This window comes from Neophocaena asiaeorientalis, unplaced genomic scaffold (assembly GCF_003031525.2).
Source record: "Neophocaena asiaeorientalis asiaeorientalis breed wild unplaced genomic scaffold, Neophocaena_asiaeorientalis_V1.1 scaffold671, whole genome shotgun sequence".
Taxonomy (NCBI): Eukaryota; Metazoa; Chordata; class Mammalia; order Artiodactyla; family Phocoenidae; genus Neophocaena; species Neophocaena asiaeorientalis.
The window spans coordinates 2,011,360-2,032,570 of record NW_020175533.1 but is presented as its reverse complement, the minus strand read 5'-3'; the positions used below and the strand labels follow the sequence as shown (position 1 = coordinate 2,032,570).

At 43.0% G+C, this 21,211-nt stretch overlaps 1 protein-coding gene across 3 annotated transcripts in view; it reads right to left on the bottom strand.

Annotated features, from left to right (window-relative positions):
* Window positions 1-1,418: 1,418 nt before the first annotated feature.
* The window catches only part of CASR (calcium sensing receptor), a 79,302-nt gene continuing 59,509 nt past the window's right edge, over window positions 1,419-21,211 (bottom strand). For all 3 annotated transcript variants that reach the window (XM_024769308.1, XM_024769305.1, XM_024769306.1), the window contains exons 5-7: window positions 10,052-10,282; window positions 5,684-5,807; window positions 1,419-4,389 (exon numbers count right to left, since the gene is read on the bottom strand). In XM_024769308.1, coding sequence (XP_024625076.1) covers window positions 2,888-4,389; window positions 5,684-5,807; window positions 10,052-10,282 — 1,857 coding nt within the window. In that variant the 3' untranslated portion in view covers window positions 1,419-2,887. The remainder of the gene's footprint in view (window positions 4,390-5,683; window positions 5,808-10,051; window positions 10,283-21,211) is intronic.

Genomic DNA, 21,211 nt, shown 5'->3' with positions numbered 1-21,211 from the left:
TTATTCACCCTTCCACAAAGGCTTGTATAGGTTTGGCGATAAGTGCCCTGTTCCTCCTCTGGCGCTTTGGAAGCTTGTTAGCCTCTGTGACTTCTCCATACCGTCATGGGGGGGCCCCCGTCAAGCAGACATGGCAGTGGAGGGGCCAGGAGGGAGGGACCTGAGAGCTGCCTGGTCATTCCCAGGCCCCAGGGCTGTCTCATGAGAGATCTGGCAGGCCTGGGAGGGGCCTCGTAGTTGGGACAAAGTGATGCAGCAGTGAAAATCACTGTGGATCCCATGACTCGGGATACACGGGGATGAGATGCCTCAGAGGATGCCAGTGTGGAGGCACAACAATTACTGAGGGTCAGATAAGAATGTTCTCAGAGATGTCAACAGGAGCTGCAGATGTTTGTTTGGGGAACACCACCTCCTTACGCTACAAAAACCTTCCTGTAAGCGGGAAGGAAGAAACCTCTGAACAGATCCCCAGAAATCTGAATTGGTTCAGAAAGCTCTGAAGTTACTGAGAAAAAACCCAGTTGACTAAGATGAAGTTTCTGTCATTAGGCTGAATGGGAATTTGAGAAAGAAACTAGGTTGTTACAGAAAAATAATGAAGGTTCGTATTTGACACCCCTGGTTGCGTGCTTGAGAGTTGTGCCTGCTACGTATGACTGAGAACAGTGATGCCGTCTCCCTTTCTGACAAGGACGTGGGGAGAGATGACTTTATCTGCAAGCACTTGGTGAAGTGAGGCTCATTGTAAATGGTGTGTGTTTTCCCCGACGAGCCTCTTCCTGCAGCTCAGCCATGAGGGTGAGCTGTTTGTCAGACCTGGGAAGTGTGAGCTTGAGTGTGTGGCACTCTGCATAGCAAAGTAGCTGTTTGCACATAGTTGTTTTGACCAATAAAACAAAAACCCAGCCATCAAATTCAGCCATTTCTTCAAAAGTCCAAGTAAAACGTTAAATATAAATCTTCACTCAGCTCTGGGCCTTGCTCAGAGGCGTAACCAGGGTGGGGGCGGCCAGCTGGGCCTGGCTTCAGGGAGCAGGTGCCTCACCAGGTCTTCCTGTGTGACACCTTCTCCGTGTCTCACAGCGGTGCTCTTGATTGCTCTACCTGACCTTGGCTTAAGGGCAGCATTTAGAGTGATCTGGGAAATTAATGCCAGAATGGAATGGTCTCCCCTTGGTGCTAGAGATCTGGGTTCTGGCACCAGAGGTGGAGGTATGATGGGGCGCTTGGGGGAGTGACCTTCTGGCTTCACCATGAGCAGTGTCGCTCAGGAGCCCTTGAACTGGGCCCTAGAGTTCTTGGGCTTATTATAGAGAGAGTTATTGTGCTCAGTGAGCTTGTTGTTAAAATCTGAATGGTAAATAAATGTGTTGTTTTGTATTTTAAACACGTGAAAAAAATTACAATATGAGGAATAATATTAACTAATATTTATTGACTGCTTACTATGGGCTAGGCACCATGCTAAAGTACTTTACATACATTTATCTCATTTAATTCACATAAGAGCTCTGAGGGCAAAGAATGATTATTACCCCCATTTTAGACACAAAGAAGCTGGGGCTGAGTGAGGTCAAGGTTCCCTGCCTATGGTCACGCAACTTGTCAGTGACCAACCCAGTGCTTGAACCCAGGTCTCTGTAGCTCCAGAGCCTGACTGTTCAGTGGTATGCCGTTCAACGTTCAATCCTGTAACTACCCATGGGCAGACTCCCACTGCTGGACGGAACGTAGGTACAGCATTTCGGGGGTAGAGTGCCAGGGTAATTCCCCATGAGAGCTCTCTCAGAAACACATTTTCTTACCCCAGCAACTGGTAGGAGGCCAGTGACTGGGAGCTTATTCTTCACAGGGGAAGGCATGGATTTGGCTTCAGGAAGCCTTTGCGGCAGGGAAGTGGGGAGTTTCTGGACCCCTGGGGCCCTGAAAGGACTCACATAGGCCTTAGCTCATGGGGGTGCAGGTGGTGGGATGGGCAAGGAAAATGGAGCTCAATAATACTGCCTTATATAAACCAGACTGGGGCACTTTTTCCCAGTTTATATTGTCCATGGACTATTACAGCAGAAGTATTCTCTTAAGGATAAAGCTACATATGGCAATATTAATTACAGATACAGCTCATTGGATTCATGCAGTCCCTTCCCAACAATCTGAGGTGATTCTTGTGATCATGGAATCTAAACATGACATCACTAATACATTCTGGACCAAACCAGATGTCCCCGTACAGGAGGGATGCTAACCTTCTCGATGTCACATGATAGCAGCAGCAAGTAAGAGTCTAAATATTTTATAGTTTTCATAAATAGGAGGGGACACATTCACCTTACAGTTTTGGGCATTTCAAGTTCTTTCCATCATCAAGGTGTTGGGCAGTGCTGGTGACATTCTGTCTTTCAGACTCAACTCTAGTGGTGGTCAAATCTGATGTCCTGTCACTCTGCACACTTTTGTCTCTGGACCAGGCTGTCTGCAAAGTTCAGGGCAGACATTTCAGTATTAAAAACCAAAAACCAGAACCCATAAAACAGGGGGAGTAGGTGGGTAGTTTAAAGCCTTGGTTTCATCTCTGGGCTGCTGAGCGGGATAGAACAGAGGAGGAGAACAGAGGCACGGACATGAACAGCGAACCTGACTACGGGGATCTCAGCGCTCTGACAAATCCAACCACAGAAGCACACAGCTCTCCTCTTTTTAATTTTAAAGGGAACATTAGTCAATTCACTGTCGTTTGTGTCAGTGCAACTAAGTTCCACGCATTTGAGGTGTCTTATTCCTCCTTCCTGGAGGAAAGGAGTCTGGGGTGATTCCTCATCCCTGTCGGAGACCGTGATCCCGGGAAACCTCTCTGGAATTCCCCCTGGACTGGCCTCCTTCCGTTTTAGGAACGCAGCATGTTTTCTGTGACAGTGCTGCCTCCACCGCTGATGACAAAGCTCCGTGAATTAGACACTACAAGTGCTGGGGACATCTCTTCCGGGTCCTCCATCTCTGGCTGGTGGTCCCCACCCACAGGCCCCTGCAGGCCTGTCTCCTGGGCGGTCGGTTCCGAGTCTGTCTCCCCGCACTGCAGCGGGAGTAACGCCTGGTGTCTGGTCAGGGCGTCGTTGTTTTTCTGGGCCTCCAGGGAGTTCTGGTGCGTGGAATTCCTGTGAGCCATGGCGCTCTTCTGAGGCTCGTCAAAGCTCAGCGAGAAGGTGACTGTGCCACTGCCGAAAATGACCTTCTGCTTGCATCTGGGTTGCTGCTGCAGCTGCAGGGTCGAGGGCGGCCGCGGCTGCGGCTGCTGCGTGCACTGGGTCAGGGCCAGCGGCTGCTGCTGCTTCTGCCTCTCGGGCTGCGGGAAGGGGTCCTCGCTGTTGCTCTTGCTGCTGATGGAGGAGGAGGGGGTAGATCCCGTGGAGCCCCCAAGGCTGCTGGACCGCTGGCGGGAGACATTGCTGCGGCGCAGCGTGGCGCGGGCCGCCACCTTGAAGGCGTGAGCCGCGGTGCTGCAGCGCACCTCCTCGATGGTGTTACGGGATGGCTTGAAGAGGATGATGTAGACCTTGTTGAAGAAGATGCAGGCCAGCAAGCCAAAGCTGGCTGCCAGGATAGCGATCACCTCCACGGCAGAGACAAACTTGCCGTAGGTGCTGGCGTAGGCGGGAATGAACGAGATCCAGACGATGAAGAAGATGAGCATGCTGAAGGTGATGAACTTGGCTTCATTGAAGTTCTCCGGCAGCTTCCGGGACTTGAAGGCGAAGAAGAAGCAGATGGCAGCCAGCAGGCAGGTGTAGCCGATCAGGAAGCCCAGTGCCATGAGCGAGCCCTCGTGGCAGGTGATGAAGATGATCTCATCCTCCAGCTCGTGGTTGCGGTAGCTCGAGGGGGGCGCGGTGTTGAGCCAGATGGCACAGATGACGATCTGCATGAAGGTGCAGAGGAAGACCAGCAGGAACTGCAGGTTGAGCCCCCACCACTTGCGGTGGAAGCTGGTGGGAATCTTGGCCTCAAACACCAGGAGGACGCGGTTGGTTTTCACCAGGATGCACGAGATGCAGAGCACGAAGCTGATACCAAAGGCCGGCTGGCGCAGGCGACAGGTCCAGTCCTGGGGCTCCCCAATGAAGAACAGGGAGCTGGAGAAACAGCAGAGCAGGGAGAAGAGGAGGAGGTAGGAGAGCTCTCGGTTGGTGGCCTTGACAATGGGCGTGTTGCGGAACTTGATGAAGACGCCCAGCACGAAGGCAGTGAGGAAAATGCCCAGCACAGCAAAGAGGGTGAGTGCGATCCCAAAGGGCTCAGTCCAGGACAGAAACTCAATCTCCTTGGCAATGCAGGAAGTGTGGTTCTCATTGGACCAGAAGTCATCAGGGCACTTGTCACAGGCACTCGCGTCTGTAAAATGTCCCAGTAAAGGGTTAGTACTGTGTGGCAAAGACTGAACTTTGTGAGTGTGAATGTGGTGGTGAGGGCAATTTAAATTTTCTTTATTGATGAAATACTTGTGATTTTTATGTTATCAAATAATGTATTGAACCCGGACTTATGCTTAATAATATACTTAATTTCATGTGTCTTTGATGGTTCCATTATATTTTTCCTTTGTACATAAGGGGGCTACTTTCTTGCTGATGGTTTGTAGCAGAGAACGATTAGTCTTGCTGGGTAGGTGGCTGCCCTGCACGCTAAGGGTCTGGCACTGTCCACCAAATTTCACAGTGCTTCACGCTCAGCCTGACTCATTTTGGACATAAGGATGGGCTTTGTAGACATGCCAGAGCAGACTTCTTCTTAGATCAAGGCAAAGTTTCCCACGCATGTGACCTGTACCTTCCTCATCCACGGCTTTCTAGTGAGGGAGTCCACAGACTCATTTGACCAACAAATGTTTATTAAGTCTCTGCTATGTCTCATGCAGTGTGCAGTTTTGGGGAGTGAAAGGAGCATGGGCTTTGCAGTCAGAGGTCTGGATGGGAATCCTGGCCCTGCCACTTATTAGCTGTGTGACTTTCGTCAGGCTACTTAAACATTCTGAGCCTCGGTTTCATCATCTGTGAAATGTAGGCAATCATAACCCCATTATTGTGGTGAGGATGAAATGAATTAAAAACAATGATAAAATAATAATAGTTCATACTTATAGAGTGCTTCCAATATGCTACTCAAGGTTTTTATTTAACAAATATTTATCTATAATTTACCATGTTCTTTACCAATACTAACTCAATGAATCAACCAAACTCTATAAGATAGGTTTACTATTATTCCTACTTTATAGATGAAGAAACTGAGGCACAGGAAAAACATAAGTAAGACAGTAAGTACGGTGCCAATCACTCAGCAGGCCATCTATCATGGCGTATTAACTCTGGAGACGGGAACACACAGAACTTTGTCTATTCAGGATCATTGAGCTATAAGAAAAAGAAAACAATATTGGAGAGCAGTATCGAAGTAAGAGAAAGATGTGTAACAGGTGTGTCTGTAAGCTTTTATGGCATTACAGAGACTAACATTCCTCTTCTTACCCCCTCAGTGCCCAGCCCAGCGTGATGCTCAGACACACCTTGTTAAATGAGAAATCATGCTAAGCACCATCGCAGCCCAGCCCTTCCAGGTACTTCGCTGATCCCAGGGCCCCAGAGTGAACCGAGCTCTGCATGGTGTCCACGAGGGGCTGCTCCTTTACCTGTCTCATCACTATACTCCCCGTCGGGACACTCCACGCACTCAAAGCAGCAGGTGGGCTCCCCCTCAATGATTCCTTTCCTGGTCCCTGCCAGGCAGTCTCGGCTGCAGTTGGAGAAAGGCACCTGGAGGACAGAGATCACAACAGTGAGGGGCTGCAGCCGCAGGATCAGTCTTCCAGCTCCACTGACACGGGTAAGACGGAGGGGCTGGGCACTAGGACCAGTGCGGCAGACTCAGGCCCAATCCAGGCATAGGGAGGTCCAGAGGTCTTTGTTCCTGTTATCTATGAAAGGGAGGGATGCCTATGGGCAAGTGCAGGCACGCGTGCGTGCGCGCCCACACACACACCTCAGTGGGATTCTAGAAAGATTAATTGTTGGGAGTCTACACAGTGACAAAATCCTCCTTAAACAGTCTTCCCTTCCATCGTCTCCAAGTCCCATAATGAGACATCTGTCTACTTTCCATAGAAGTAAAAGTTTGAAACAAACTAAAAGACACAGGGACATGGACCTAGACACAGGGACATGGACCTACACACAGAGGGAGAGTCACAAGGGGAGATGCTGAGACGAAGGGTAATTTATTTGAAAATGAGACTTTGAACTTTGTAGTGAATTGCAATTCCTGCAATTTTCTTTTAGGCTTTATAGGGTGATTTCTGAGATCCTTGCAACAGCTCAGTGAGGCAGGCAGGACAGGCATGGAGGAGTCGGAAGTAAATGGATCAGAAAAATATATCAGGTAATTACTAACCAAAAGAAAGCTTCAGTAGCTACATTAACTTCAGATAACATGGATTTAATTTAATTTATTTATTTCCGTAGTGGACTTCAGGTGCACAGAATTTGATTAATCATAATCCTTGTTTCTTTCCATCATGACTTGTCCATGTTTGAACCACTTTGGTTAGTCATTTTTAATGACTACCATCCAAGACAAAAACTAGGACTGGGACAGCAACCTACATCTAACTATACACTCCCCTTTCCACTTACTTCCTCCTCAGCACATAGTCATACCTGAGATGACCGTCATCCTGTGTTCACCACAGGCAAGTAGTACTAAACTCTCAAGGAACAGAGCAACCTAATCTTGTACAAACTCTATCAGAGATCAGGAAAATAATTTTTTTTTTAAAAAGGAGTACCCTCCAACTCAGTCGTGTAAGGCCAGTATAATAACCCTGATTCCAAAACAAGACAAGGACAGCATGAAAAAGAAAAAAAAAATTACAGGCCCATCTCACTTATTAAGTTGTCTTCAGAAGCAGAGCTGAGTTGAGGATTTGTGTCCAAGTGATTTATAAAGAAAGCTCTCCCAAGGGAACCAGGAAGAGACTAGAGGAAGTAGGACATATAAGGGAGAAGAAGAAGCAAGGGTGTGATCCCGAGAAAAGTCCCTCAGACTTCTGCCTGATCCCCCAGGGGAGCTCTGGACTGTAGGTTATGCCCCAGAGCTGTCCTGATCTGAAGAAAAGGGCGAGGGCTTTCACACTTCCACACCACTCATAGGTTAAGGGAAATGTAAATTCCTAGGCTCTTCTGAGGTTCTCCTTTGCCTCTCTGAGCCTGTGAGCCAAATGGGTTCCATTAGCCTGCAGGCAGTCTTCTGAAAAAGAGCATCAAGTTCTGGTTATTGGAAGTAAAAATGTACAGAAGTCCTGGAGATACATGCAAAGTGTAAGGAATCTGAAAGGATCTGGAAAGAGTACAACTACTTTCTACTACTTGAAAGTAGATGAAAAATACTAAAACTCAAAGGATATGAAAAAGAAAATACACCACGATCATGCTGAGTTTATGCCAGGAATGCAAACAAGTTTAATATTAGAAAATCTGTGTCATTCACTGCAGTAATAAATTAACACAGAAAAATATGACCATCAATGGATGAAAAGTATTTGATGAAATGTAACACAAACTAGTGACAAAAACAATGAAAGAGAGTAGGAAGAAATACCTTTACCTTGAAAAAACCCCCCAAATTCTTAAAAATCATTCTATTCTAATACACAATATTAAAAGCATTTACTTTAAAACAAGGGTGCTCAGTATCACCACTATTATTATATATTTCACTGGAGTTCCTAGCTGGTGGAACAAAACAAGAAAAAGAAGGGCAAACATATTGGAAAAGGCTAAATAAATCTGTTATTTTAAATAAAACTGCAGATGATATGATTGTCCACATTAGAAACAATCGGAGAGCAGCCCCAGGCTAAAATGCCCAGGCTGCCACTATTCTTACCTGAGTTTCATTAGTTTTTCTTAAAAAAAAAATCCTTCACCTTTTGATGTATGCTACTGGTTGATTTCTAGGTTCTTAAAGGGTTGTTTTTGACAGTTTTGCCCAATTTACCATTGCTTCACCATTTCAGAAGTCCTGCTTCTATCTCGTTCTCTGATCATGCCAGGTAACTGAGTACTTACTCTAGAAATTTATTAGGTATTTACTACCTAACAGTCTATGTGGATCAGAGATAATAGATGTATCATAAGAATGAAGTATACTTTGCAAAAGCATCTTGAAGGTAGGGAGCAAGTCTTCCTCATTTTTGTAGCCCCAGTTACAAAGCCTTGAATAATGCTTGATACGTGATAGGGCTCATACTATTTCCAAAATATCTCTTTAATAAGACCTTCCCCGTCCCCATGACTGCTTGAACTGGAGACGTCTTACAAAGTTAAACACATGGAAAGCAATAAAATAATTATCATCGCTTCCAGCAAAAAAGAATTAACAAGGAATTTCAAAACACTTGAACAGAAGATGATGGACACTATTTTCTAATGAAAGAGGAATAGAAATGGCAGTATCAGACCTGATGATTGCTAAGATTCTCAGGACCCTGGTTCGAAGGAAAGGAAAGGGAAGGAAAGGGTAAACTACATCTACAAACACTACAACGTTGGAATGTTTGGCTATCATTATGTTCCTGTAAATTCACTGCAAACTCTACTGGATCACGATATATTATATATTTTATGCATTGGTGGTCCAAGTTTGTTGATATTTTATTTAGGATGTGAGCACCTCTATGTTTATAAATTGGCCTATAATTGTCTTTTCTTGTACTGTTATTGTCTGTTTCCGGTGTTAAGATTATATCAGCCTCATAAAATAAGTTTAGTAGCTCTCCCTCTTGGCTTCTGTTAGGCTGTGAGTGACAAAAACCTCAAAAAAAACAAAATAAAAATGGTTCAATCTACACCAATTAGGGACAATCAGTTATGTGCATGAATGGAGGTAAAATATAACCTGGATGAGTCAACAGCAGGGATGACTTGTTAATATAGCTGGTCAATTTAGACTTCAGTCAGTTGAAACTTGTGATAATTTAGACAAGAGTATAATTAGTGGACAGAGGGATATAACCTCTGGAACCCCAAAAGTTCTGTCTGGAAAAGGTTATGACATGTTTATAATTGAGAATCCACCCTCTGAGGTAGAAGCTAAAAGAGACTTGCACACCCTGGATGATATTCGCTATCTATAGGAGACCTTCTCGTGGGTAACATATCCTCCATATTGGGAAACAGTGAAATTGTAGTATTTCATCAGAAACCCATCAACCTAAGAAGCATTTGGTACAAAGATGAAGTTGAATTTTTGGTCATGTTATAAAAAGTGGTTCAAGACACTCAAAGGTGATAATAGGAAGGCAAATGCAAAGAGAAATGTAGTGGGTCTCATCCAGGCTTCTTGGGAGAGTTAAAGAGGATGCCCGGTCCAGGGTCTGTTTCTACAGAGGATCCGGGTCCTCAGCAGCCTACTATATTCTAGGACGCAACCATCATGGAATAGTTATTATTTCAGCATATCGTGCGTCTTTTCCTTAAGGGCATATTCATTGGGTAATGTGCTTCTGGTTATTAATCAAGCTTCTAGATGCAGTGATACTCATGGAAGGGGGTCCTGATCATGGTCACAAGCATCCTCCTGTTTGTTACAGGTCTCCCATAGCAGGAGAATAAATTGTGCTTTTGACTTATACGTCAGTCCTGAGCTATCTGGATGACAGGGAACTACCTCTGTGTGAATTGTCCATGCCCTGCCTTGAGTGATGTTTTGCTCTGGTTGGGGAAAGTTTTAGCCAAGGAAACTATTATTAGCCAAGGAGTCAGATCTGTAAAGAATAAAATTGTTTCGATATAATAAGCATGGGGCTCAGATTCTGAAGATTCTCTTCTGTACGCTGAACACTCATGGGTTTCACAGGGAGCCCTGGCAATGCAGTTAGTGAGTTGAGGGACGTGGACTCATGATTGTGGAAGTCCAGTGGTGAAGTCCAAGGCCCTCCCAAAGCCCAGCACAGTTTCTGCCGGTGGTGGAGGCATCTGGTATCCTGATAGACAACACGTACCTCCCTTGAGAATCCACTCCACAGGATTTTCTCCTCATTGATGAAGAGCCTTTCTCCTTTCTTGGCATAGACGTTGTAATATCCAACTTCCTTAAACACTATGGAGCCATCCTCTGGGGAGAGGTGCCAATTGATGATGGAATAGTTCCCTGCCAGGTCTCCACATTCATCGAAAGTTACCTGCTCCCCCATATTGTTGGTAAAGTTTAGGTGCCGTAGGTGCTTCAGGACCTAAAGAATAGAGATGAATATTCTGAATAGAAGCCACAGGCTGCCATGTATGGTTATGTAGGTTGAGCTCTACACAGGACAGTAGACTATCTTGTTCAAACAAAGTGGAAGGAACATGACTTGAAGAAGAGAGGCCTTTTTGCACTTTACACTAAGGTACTTATATGTGTTAATGGCAGCCCTGGTAACCCATGAACTTTGATACTCAACTTTATTTGATACGCAAATTGCAACTGCGGTAGGAAACACTTTCTTGAAGTCAGGAAGTCAGGAAAGGAAAAGGAATATATCTCACCATGGCCACTGGCCAAATCAAGACTTTTGCAGGTGCACCGTCACCTGGCGGTGTCCAGGAGGGGGGCAGGGTTTGTAAGCCAGAGCCATCCCTGGTGTCTTCTGAGATGGGCTTTGGAAAGAGTAAGTACTCTTACGCTCTGCACCATCTTTCCCTATGCTACTGCTTCTGTAGAAGTGTCTTGTTGCCAAAGATCACAGAGAGAGGGTGGAAGGAAGAAAGAAACAAGGCTGTGAGTGGAGTCTTGGCCATCACTGTTGTAATAATCATGGCCAATCCTTTACTTTTTACAGGGTTTTATGGGTCACAAAGCCCTTGTACAAAAAAAGTAATGATAATAATTACTAAACCCTACTAGTCATTTTATTACCTTTGGGGCACAATGCTAAATACTTTATATTCGTTGTCTAATCTTCACAACAAATAGTACTGTTACCCCCTCTTTATTGATGGAGAAACCGAGGCACAGACAATAGAAGTATCCAGCCCAGGGTCACACAGCTGGCAGGTGGTGCCAAGCCTGCGCTTGTAGTGGCTCTGCTCCCCTGCAGCGTCACTAGGCTCCTGCCTCTGCTTCCTGTGTGCCCCTGACTTTGGTCAAGAGGGAGCAGCGGGCACTTTGCAGCTTATCTTTCATGCGGGACCTGCCCAGGGCCAGGGGGTCGTTGAGGCACCAAGAGAGAGTGAAGCACACACAGTCCAGACTGTGAGAGTAGGGGTGCTCACTTCCACTGTACCTCACGACTCATGGGGCTTTCTCACTCTCTGGCTCTGAGTGCGTTTCCTCACCTGCAGGATGAGAGGGCTGGGCCAGAGAGGCTGCAGGAATCTCCAGGTTCTAGTATGAACTTCCTTCTGTTCTATGGTTTGGCGTACCCCAGGAGTACATTTAGAAGTCCGCGTACGCGGAATCTTACTTCCCCAACCACGGATCGAACCTGTGCCCCCTGCAGTGGAAGTACAGAGTCCTAACCACTGGACCTCCAGGGAATTCCCTAGCATAACTTTTTTTTTTTTTTTTGCGGTACGCGGGCCTCTCACTGCTGTGGCCTCTCCCGTTGCGGAGCACAGGCTCCGGACGCGCAGGCTCAGCGGCCATGGCTCCCGGGCCCAGCCGCTCCGCGGCATGTGGGATCTTCCTGGACCAGGGCACGAACCCGTGTCCCCTGCATCGGCAGGCGGACTCTCAACCACTGTGCCACCAGGGAAGTCCCCCTAGCATAACTTTTAAGGTGCCTAAAAAAACAGCATCTGATCTGACACTGGGAAACCTTTGGGCCCAGCACCTATTATCCACATGTGTGACAAAGGGAGGCACCTTTCATGTTCCACTCCACTCCAGAGATGACACAGCTTTTAAACAATTTATATCCGTATTGACTTTATTTTAAAGTAAGCATTTATTGTAAGGCAAATCAAATGAAGAAAAGGAGCCACCTGAATTTGCTCATAAACAGCCTTGGGATGAGTTTGGGGATAGAGTCTGTGGCCGGCCACATGTGTGCACGGGCACAGCACCCACGGCGCCTGTGTGATTACTGCTGTGTGTGGTTACTCCTTTAGTGCTCTCACTGCTGCCCTGGCAGACGCTGGCTGCCCTGATTTTTGTCCCAGGCCTGTGGGGGAAGGGGACCCCTTACTCCCTGCTGCCTGGTTCTTCTGTTCTGCAACCAGAGCTGCTGAGTCATCCTCAAAAAAGATGGAGAATGAATCCTACCAAGGATTCATGCCACCCATGTTCTCCCAAGCCTTCCTCAGTGGTCATCAATCTTACTTTTTTTCCCTTCATTTTTACCGAGTCCTTAAAACATTCCTCAGAGAGGTGGTGCCACTGACATACTCCTTTCTTATACCTCCAACTCTCCTCTCTTTGTCCCCTTGCTCTTGGGATGATCTCCTCCTATGCAGTGAGGTACGTCCTTTTGTCTCTACCCTAACACATCCCTGTCCTGATACATCTCCTTCTCTTAGAGGAACACACGTTCCTTCTCTATAAGGCTGACCCCTCTTGTAGTACTCAGAACCTCATTCTTTCCACCTACTCTGGAACTTTTCTGACATGAACAATCTACCCTTCTCCATTCCATACTACTTCCTACTGGGGACCTACCATGGTTCAGATGAAATATGCTTCAACCTTCTCTAGGTAGCTTCCCAAGCCTTCCATACTTTGGTCCCATGTAACTACCACTACTTATTAGTGCAAATGTTTTATCCTCACCATATCCTTTCCACATGTCATGCTAACTCTGCCTTTGCCCTGATGTGTGTAAAAGATGAGAAGAGTGGAGAGGTAGGGGACTACCTCTTATTTACACTTCCTATGTACCAGACATTGTACTAATGCTTTGCACACACTATTTCATCTAATCCTCATAGCAAATCTATGGATCGGAACTATTAGTATCTTCATTATATAGATGAGGAAACTGAGGCATGAAACTTGCCAAAGTCATAAGCTAGAAAGTTCTCCAGCTGTGATTTAAACATGTGCTTTTTGCTTCACCCTCCTGCCTCCAATATACATTGTTGAGAGTGTTGATGGCAGGTATTTGTCAGTAATAGTTCCTCATTAAATATATTTTTAAAAAGCATCATTCTTGTTTGAAGAATACTTTAAAAAGAATAGGCAGCAGTAAAGCTAGAGTAGTTAGCGTAAATTTTCTTCCTCCCATCCAGGTTTCAATTCCTAGGTTCTTATTCTCCAGGCAACAAACTCCCTCTCTCCTTTTCTCAGTCTACAGCTTCTCTGCAGTGAAACTCTCCAGACAACAGTGGGTGAATTGGAAGGGGAACTGGCATAAGATCATTTCATAATTAAATGGTCATCTTCCACATTAGATTGGACAGAAAAGTGACTCAAAGATCATCGCTGGCTATAATTCTTCTGTATTGCTATTGGCACAGGCTAGCGATTTCTACCATAACCTACCTTGAAAGAAAATGGAACCAATCAAAATCATTTAAAATTTTTCTATTAAAAAACTCACTGTGAATACAAGGTTAGATTTGTATACTGTTAGAATCAATCAACAAACAAATATTTATAGGTTATCCACTGTGTGTTCTGAACTGGGCTGCAGTAGTACAGGATGTAATAGTAATAAAGTTCTCATGGAGTTTACCTATGGATTAGGGTGATAAGATATAAGACATTGGATGATAGAGCCAACAGTGCAAGATAAAATACAGTTAATGCCTAACTTATGGGGTATCAACTCTAAGTACAGAGAAACTCAGGGGAGATGGACATTAAAAAGGGCTGAAATGGTCAACACAGGCTTGAGGTATGGTAGGAATTTGTAGTGGCAAAGGACAAGGGGAAGAAAGGTATTAAAGACAGTGGGCACAACATGGGAAAACAAGTATCAATATTATGGAGGCAGTGAAGAGACCAACTTCTCAAAATTTATGTAAGTGCTAGAGAACAAGGGAAAATAAAGTTGAGAGGCAAAGAGCAGTCAAGGCAAAGAGGCTAGATTTCATGTCAAAAGGCATAGGATCAGGTAATAGCAAGTGTTGATAAGAATGTAGAGAAATTGGAGTCTTACATACACTGCTGGTGGAGATGTAAAATGGTGCAGTCATTTCTAAAAATAGTCTGGCACTTTCTCAAAAAGTTAAACATAGAGTTTCCACTCAACTCAGCAATTCCACTCTTATGTATATACCCAAGAAAAATGAAAACATAAGTCCACACAACAACTGTACATGAATGTTCATAGCAGCATCATTCATAATATCCAAAAAGTGGAAACGACTTAAAAGTCCATCAATTGGATGAATGGATAAACAAAATGTGTCATACGATGGGACACTATTCAGCCATAAAAAGAAGTGAAGTACTGATACATTCTACAACACGGATGAGCCTTGAAAACATGCTAAATGACAGAAGCCAGTCACAAAAGACCACATACTTTATGATTCCATTTATATGAAATGTCCAGAAATGTCCAAATATATAGATGCTGAAAGTAGATTTGTAGTTATTTAAGAATTGGGTCATACCAGTCAGAACGGCCATCATCAAAAAATCTACAAACAATAAATGCTGGAGAGGGTGTGGAGAAAAGGGAACACTCCTGCACTGTTGGTGGGAATGTAAATCAATACAGCCACTATGGAGAACAGTATGGAGGTTCCTGAAATAACTAAAAATAGAACTACCATATGACCCAGCAATCCCACTATTGGGTCCAAAAAAAAAAAAAAAAAAAAAAAAAAAAAATCTACAAACAATAAATGCTGGAGAGGGTGTGGAGAAAAGGGAACACTCCTGCACTGTTGGTGGGAATGTAAATCAATACAGCCACTATGGAGAACAGTATGGAGGTTCCTGAAATAACTAAAAATAGAACTACCATATGACCCAGCAATCCCACTATTGGGCATATACCCAGAAAAAACCATAATTCAAAAAGGCTCATGCACCCCAATGTTCATTGCAGCACTATTTACAATAGCCAGGTCATGGAAGCACCCTAAATGCCCATCGACAGATGAATGGATAAAGAAGATGTGGTACATATATACAATGGAATATTACTCAGCCATAAAAAGGAATGAAATTGGGTCATTTGTAGAGATGTGGATGGACCTAGAGACTGTCATACAGAGTGAAGTAAGTCAGAAAGAGAAAAACAAACATCGTATATTAACACATTATATGTGAAATCTAGACAAATAGTATAGATGATCTTATTTGCAAAGCAGAAATAGAGACACAGACGTAGAGAACACACATATGGATACCAAGGGGGAAAGGGGGGATGGGATGAACTGGGAGATTGGGATTGACATATATACACTACTGTGTATAAAATAGGTAACTAATGAGAACCTACTGTATAGTACAGGGAACTCTACTTGGTGCTCTGTGGTGACCTAAATGGGAAGGAAATCAAAAAAAGAGGGTATGTATGTATACATATAGCTGATTCACTTTGCTGTACAGTAGAAACTAAGACAACATTGTAAAGCAACTATACTCCAGCAAAAATTAATTAAAAAAACCCTGATGAATGGATAAAGAAGATATAGTATACACACGCAATGGAATACTACACAGCCATAAAAAGAACAAAATGTTGCCATTTGCAGCAACGTGGATGGACTTGGAAGGCATTACGCCAAGTGAAATATGTCAGACAGAGAAAGACAAACACTTATGATATCACTTATATGTGGAATCTAAAATATACAACAAACTAGTGAATATAACAAAAAGAAACAGATTCACAGATATAGAGAACTAGTGGTTACCAGTGGGGAGAGGGAAGGGGGCAGTGGCAGTATAGGGGTAGGGGAGTTAGAGGTACCAACTATTAGCTATAAAATAAGCTACAAAGACATATTGTACAGCACAGGGAATATAGTCAATATTTTATAATAACTATACATGGGAATATAACCTTTAAAAATTGTGAATCCCTGTGTTGTACACATGTAACTTAAATAATATTGTACAGCAACTATGCTTCAATTAAAAAAATAAAATAAATTAAAAAAAGAATTGGGGGAATGAGGTGGTAAGGGGTGACAGCTTTGATATGGCGAAATGTCCTACAATTGATTGTGGTGATGGCTGCACGACTCTGTGAATATACTAAAAACCATTGAATCATGCACTTTAATGAGTGAACTGTATATAGTATATGAATTATATCTCAGTAAAGCTGTTCCAAAAAAGAAGGTATAGAAAGGGATTTAAAATATACAAATATGACTTCATTGGTGGAGCTGACGTTCAGCTGCAGGTAGAGACCTTGATACCAAGGTGACCTCTAGGATACTTGGTGCTGAGAGTTTACTAATGAGACCTGGTAACTCTAGCCACAAATGGGACAGGAGATAAAGACAGGCAGAAGGTAAGAGTTAGTAGTGCAAACATCTCATCCAGAAAAGAAAGCACCCTGGAATATTTGTGGCTAGAAAATTTATACCTACAGTTTATTAGACCAAGCTCCTCTAAAGCAGATGTTTTCTTATTCCTTTTTGTATTCCTAATGATTTGTAGAGGGCCTGAATTTTAATGGCTACTCAAACTATGTGTGTGTTAAGGGTTTTGGTTAATAGAGTAAACATTAAATCAACACTGTTAGGTTTGTCAAATGGTGCCCAGAATGAGGTTTTCACCAGTCTGAGGATAGATGAGAAAAACAAGGTCAACGTGAGATCTGTATTCGTTAAAGAGTAAATAGGAAGAAGGACCATACAAATTAAGGCTTTTATATAATTGGTTGCAATTTAAACCTGTATATTAAAAAGCAGAATACTTACAATTATACTATGGGATTAAGGGCCAACACAGTTTCTCCTTTTGAGGTATAAATGTAACCTAAGTTCTTGGTTTCTGATTTAAAAAGAAAAATCAAACTTCTAGATTCAAACAAACAAGCAGGCAAACAAGCAAACAGGGAAATACTAGAATTTGCTTTAAAATGTGCTAGAAGATTTTACTTAAGTGTGATAGGATAGATACATCCTATCACACTTAAGTAAATTACAGTTTTCATAGGATAAAATAACTTTCTCTTCACGAAGGAAAAAGAGGCATCTTGGGTTTTTCTGAGGAAATATTTCCTTTGTGGTCTTTTTAGAAGGCTCGAGCTAAATATTATATTTTGCATGTCATGTTTTCGGTTATAGGCATAATTTAATTCTCAGTAACCATTCAAAACATAGAATAAACTGATTATAAAACCTCCACCACTTTCTTGAGGGAAAAGAGAGCTGTAATCACCATAGTGTAATAATGTTGGAGGAACAGCTGGGAGTTGCTTGAGGAGAAGGGTGAGTCCCAAACACAACTGTTCCATATGAGAATGTGACAGGAGGATGCCAGATGAAGGATGAGGAGAGCAACCAACACCTAAAATGTAGGACCGGAAGTTTCTTAATATAGAGAGAACCAGAATTATTCAATTAGCTATGATAAAGTAATTCAGACTAATTGCATGAGGGATGAGGCTTCCTTTTTTTTTTTTTTTATAAAAAAGGCCAAAATATTACTTAAAACTTGTATTATGTATAGGCAATATCCTAAGTACTGTATGCATATTAGCTAATGTCATCCTCATAGAAACCTCATGAGTTTCAGATAGAGATATCTGTTCTTCAGGTGAGGCAAGTGAGGCCCAAGCACACAAAGTGACTGCTCAAGGCCATAAAGCTCTTATGTTAGGTAGTAACTGGGATTTGAATCCAGTCGGTCTGGCTCTAGAGTCCAAACTCTCAACCATTACACTATATACTTAGATTATATAGCCCATCTACTAGGTTGTCTATCTCTAGTTACAACAGGTTGAACAGTATAAAATTTAGGTTGAGAAGATAGACATATTTTAAAAATGGGATGGTAGAGACATATATAATGCTTGGGGCAACCCAAGAGGCAGTAATAGGAAAAGTGGTCCAAACTGAATGGCATTCAGATCCCCGTGCAAGCCCCCTTCCCTGGGGGCTTTCCATTGTTTTCCATTTTAATCAGTTTTATTGAGGTACAGTTTACATAGGATAAAATGCACCCATTTTAAGAGTGTAGCTCTGAGTCTTGGCAAATGTATTTGCCTGTGTAACCACCACTACTGTCACCCCAAAAGGTTCCCTAATGTCCCTTTCAAGTCAATCCTCACCCCATCTGCAGCCCTAGGCCACTGCTGGTTTTCTTTCTACCATTAGAGAGAGAATATCATATAAATTGCACAAGTACTGTTTGTACTTTTTTTTTTCAGTCCAGATTTTTTCACTCAGCATGACGTTTTTGTGATTACCTGTGTTGTTGTCTGTAACTGCCTTTGCATTTGACATCTCCTTCAAGGAACAGATCCCTTTCACACATCTTATTCATCCTTAAAGGCCTATTCAGATGATATCTTTTACTTTCTTCCTTACTTCAAATCCTAACCCGTACTGTAGAGTTTCATCCTCACAGCAGGTATGCAAGGTATGCAAGCAGGTATGCTTGCAAGGTATGCATCTGCTGGTTTTCTTTCTACCATTAGAGAGAGAATATCATATAAATTGCACAAGTACTGTTTGTACTTTTTTTTTTCAGTCCAGATTTTTTCACTCAGCATGACGTTTTTGTGATTTACCTGTGTTGTTGTGTGTAACTGCCTTTGCATTTGACATCTCCTTCAAGGAACAGATCCCTTTCACACATCTTATTCATCCTTAAAGGCCTATTCAGATGATATCTTTTACTTTCTTCCTTACTTCAAATCCTAACCCGCATAGTACTGTAGAGTTTCATCCTCACAGCAGGTATGCAAGCAAGATCACACGAGTGTTGCATTTTTCTAGTCAAAATTTGCACCTCGTCCACTAATAATCACTTATCTGTTTACTAAGTCATGTCTTTAAGTCACCTCTTTAATATTTCTTTTGGCATGTTGACTTGCATGTTTTGCACTCGAGCACCTAATTTTCTGCGTCATACCTTGCATAACAGGGAAGGTGGAGATGGGAACAATTTCACCCTTAAAATTAATGATAGGGAATCTTCAAATTGATAACCATTGAACCACAAAAAAGCAACATAAGCTAAAAAATAATTTAGATATTTCCTCCAGAGAAAACACTCTTCTTTTAGAATTTTACTTATTTTTATTTTTTTATTTTTGGCTGCACTGTGAGGCTTGTGGGATCTTAGTTCCCCAACCGGGGACTGAACCTGGGCCCTGGGCAGTGAAAGTGCAGAGTCCTAACCACTGGATCGCCAAGGAGCTCCCTTTTATTTTTTCTCTTTTTTTTTGAGAATTTTAAAAGAAGGAACTAATAGTTCCATTAAAAAAGAAAATACACAATTTTGTCGATACTTGAGATTATAATTCTGTCTAATACACTTCTAAGTTATTTTATTTGGGGAGAAATATGAGGAGAAAGAAAAAATAAATGAAGGGGAAGAGAAAAGAAAAAAGCTAAAAGGAAGACTTAAACATAGAATATAATATACAGACAGAGACTGACAGGCTCAAAAAGAAAACCAAACACCGAGAAAGACGTACTAAAAGAGGGACAGATGCGCGTAACACGCGTCACTTAGATGTTCATGTATTATCTATTATGTGGTAATATTTCCATCTTGTGGCCTTTTAGGGTATTTCCTCTAAAGGGTTTTAAAGTCAAATTATTGCTCATTATAAGCATAAATGGGAATCATCTCTTGGTATGTACTCTAAAGGTCAATTGAATTAAGCCGAAGACTAGAAACTAGAATTTTCAGAGCTTACATATGGTGTCACTTTTTAGTACAGAGGGAAAATGGGATGGAATGCACGAAGCACCCCATTCACATAGATAATGAGGGACAGCTCACAGAGATAAGGAGCCTACTGCTTCTTGGCCACTTCCTGTGCTATGTGTAGGGAAGTCCAGGACCAATTGCTTTCTCTAACCTCAGTCATATTTTCTTATCTCCCCTCCGTCTCCTCTGGCTCTCACCTCAATTCATCCCCTTCCCCCAAACTTCCTGGTCAGATCAATTCCATTTGACTTCTGTTATCACCATGGTTCTTTCACCATGCATGCCTTTTTTTTGGAGGGGGGTCACGCTGCACAGCTTGTAGGATCATAGTTCCCCAGCCAGGAATTGAACCTGGGCCCCAGCAGTGAAAGCGCCAAGTCCTAACCAGTGGACCACCAGGGAATTCCCATGCATGCCTATTTTTTGACTAGTGAGTGGTTGGTGTAAGGTGGGGGAAAGTAGGAAGCATGCCTTGTGCACAGTTGTCCTGAGAGAAGGAAGCAGGTGGTTCCTTACCTACTTATTTACATGATGTTCCATTCAAATTTGATCATTAGGCATGTGACCCAGGCTCATCTAATCAGAGTCTAGAATACCCTGGCCAGAGTCATTTGATTCAAGCCTGGGTTATTGGGTAGAATAATTCTCTGCAAAGGACTCTATGTCCTGTTGTCAGGTCAAATCAACTAGATTGCTACTCTTCATTCATTCATTCATTCACTTATTCTATGCATATTCAGGTGTCAGGTGTTCTGGACACAGCGCTGAACAATACAGACATAGTTCCTGCTCGTATGAAGCTCAGAGTATTGCAGAGGAATCAGAGGGAAGAGAGAGCTGAGGAACCGTGTGAGGAGGGCTTGGGGTCTCTGTGGAGGTCAGGAGGGAATTGGGTGTTGTGTGCTCTTAAGTTACCTGTTGGTTGGTGTTACTTTAAAGGCGTATGACTTGATTGATAAATTTTAGGGGGAGAAAAGATCAACAGAAGAAAAAGATTGTGATTGACCTTATTTAATCAGAAGTTTAGTTGACAAGAATCTATTTTGGTTAACTGAAGAGCTGTGGAAGATTAACTTGGGTATACATAAACGGCAAAAGCGAGGAAGAAAGCACGGTCAGCAAGTGTGTGTGGGTAGTATGATTTGAAAAGACTTCCAGGAGAAAGTGAATTTTGAAAAAGAGTTAAAAGCTCGTGGTGGACAATGATAGAGGAGACAAAACTTGATAGCTCTTCAGGTAAAAGTACTGTGCCAAAAACTAATAAGTGCTTGTGGGGAGGTACCAGGCAGATTGGCTTATAAGAGAACTGAAAGAAGGTGGGGCTGGAATTCCAGGCTGAGATACTTGGATTAGATTGTATAGATTGTGTGAGTGATAGGTTTCC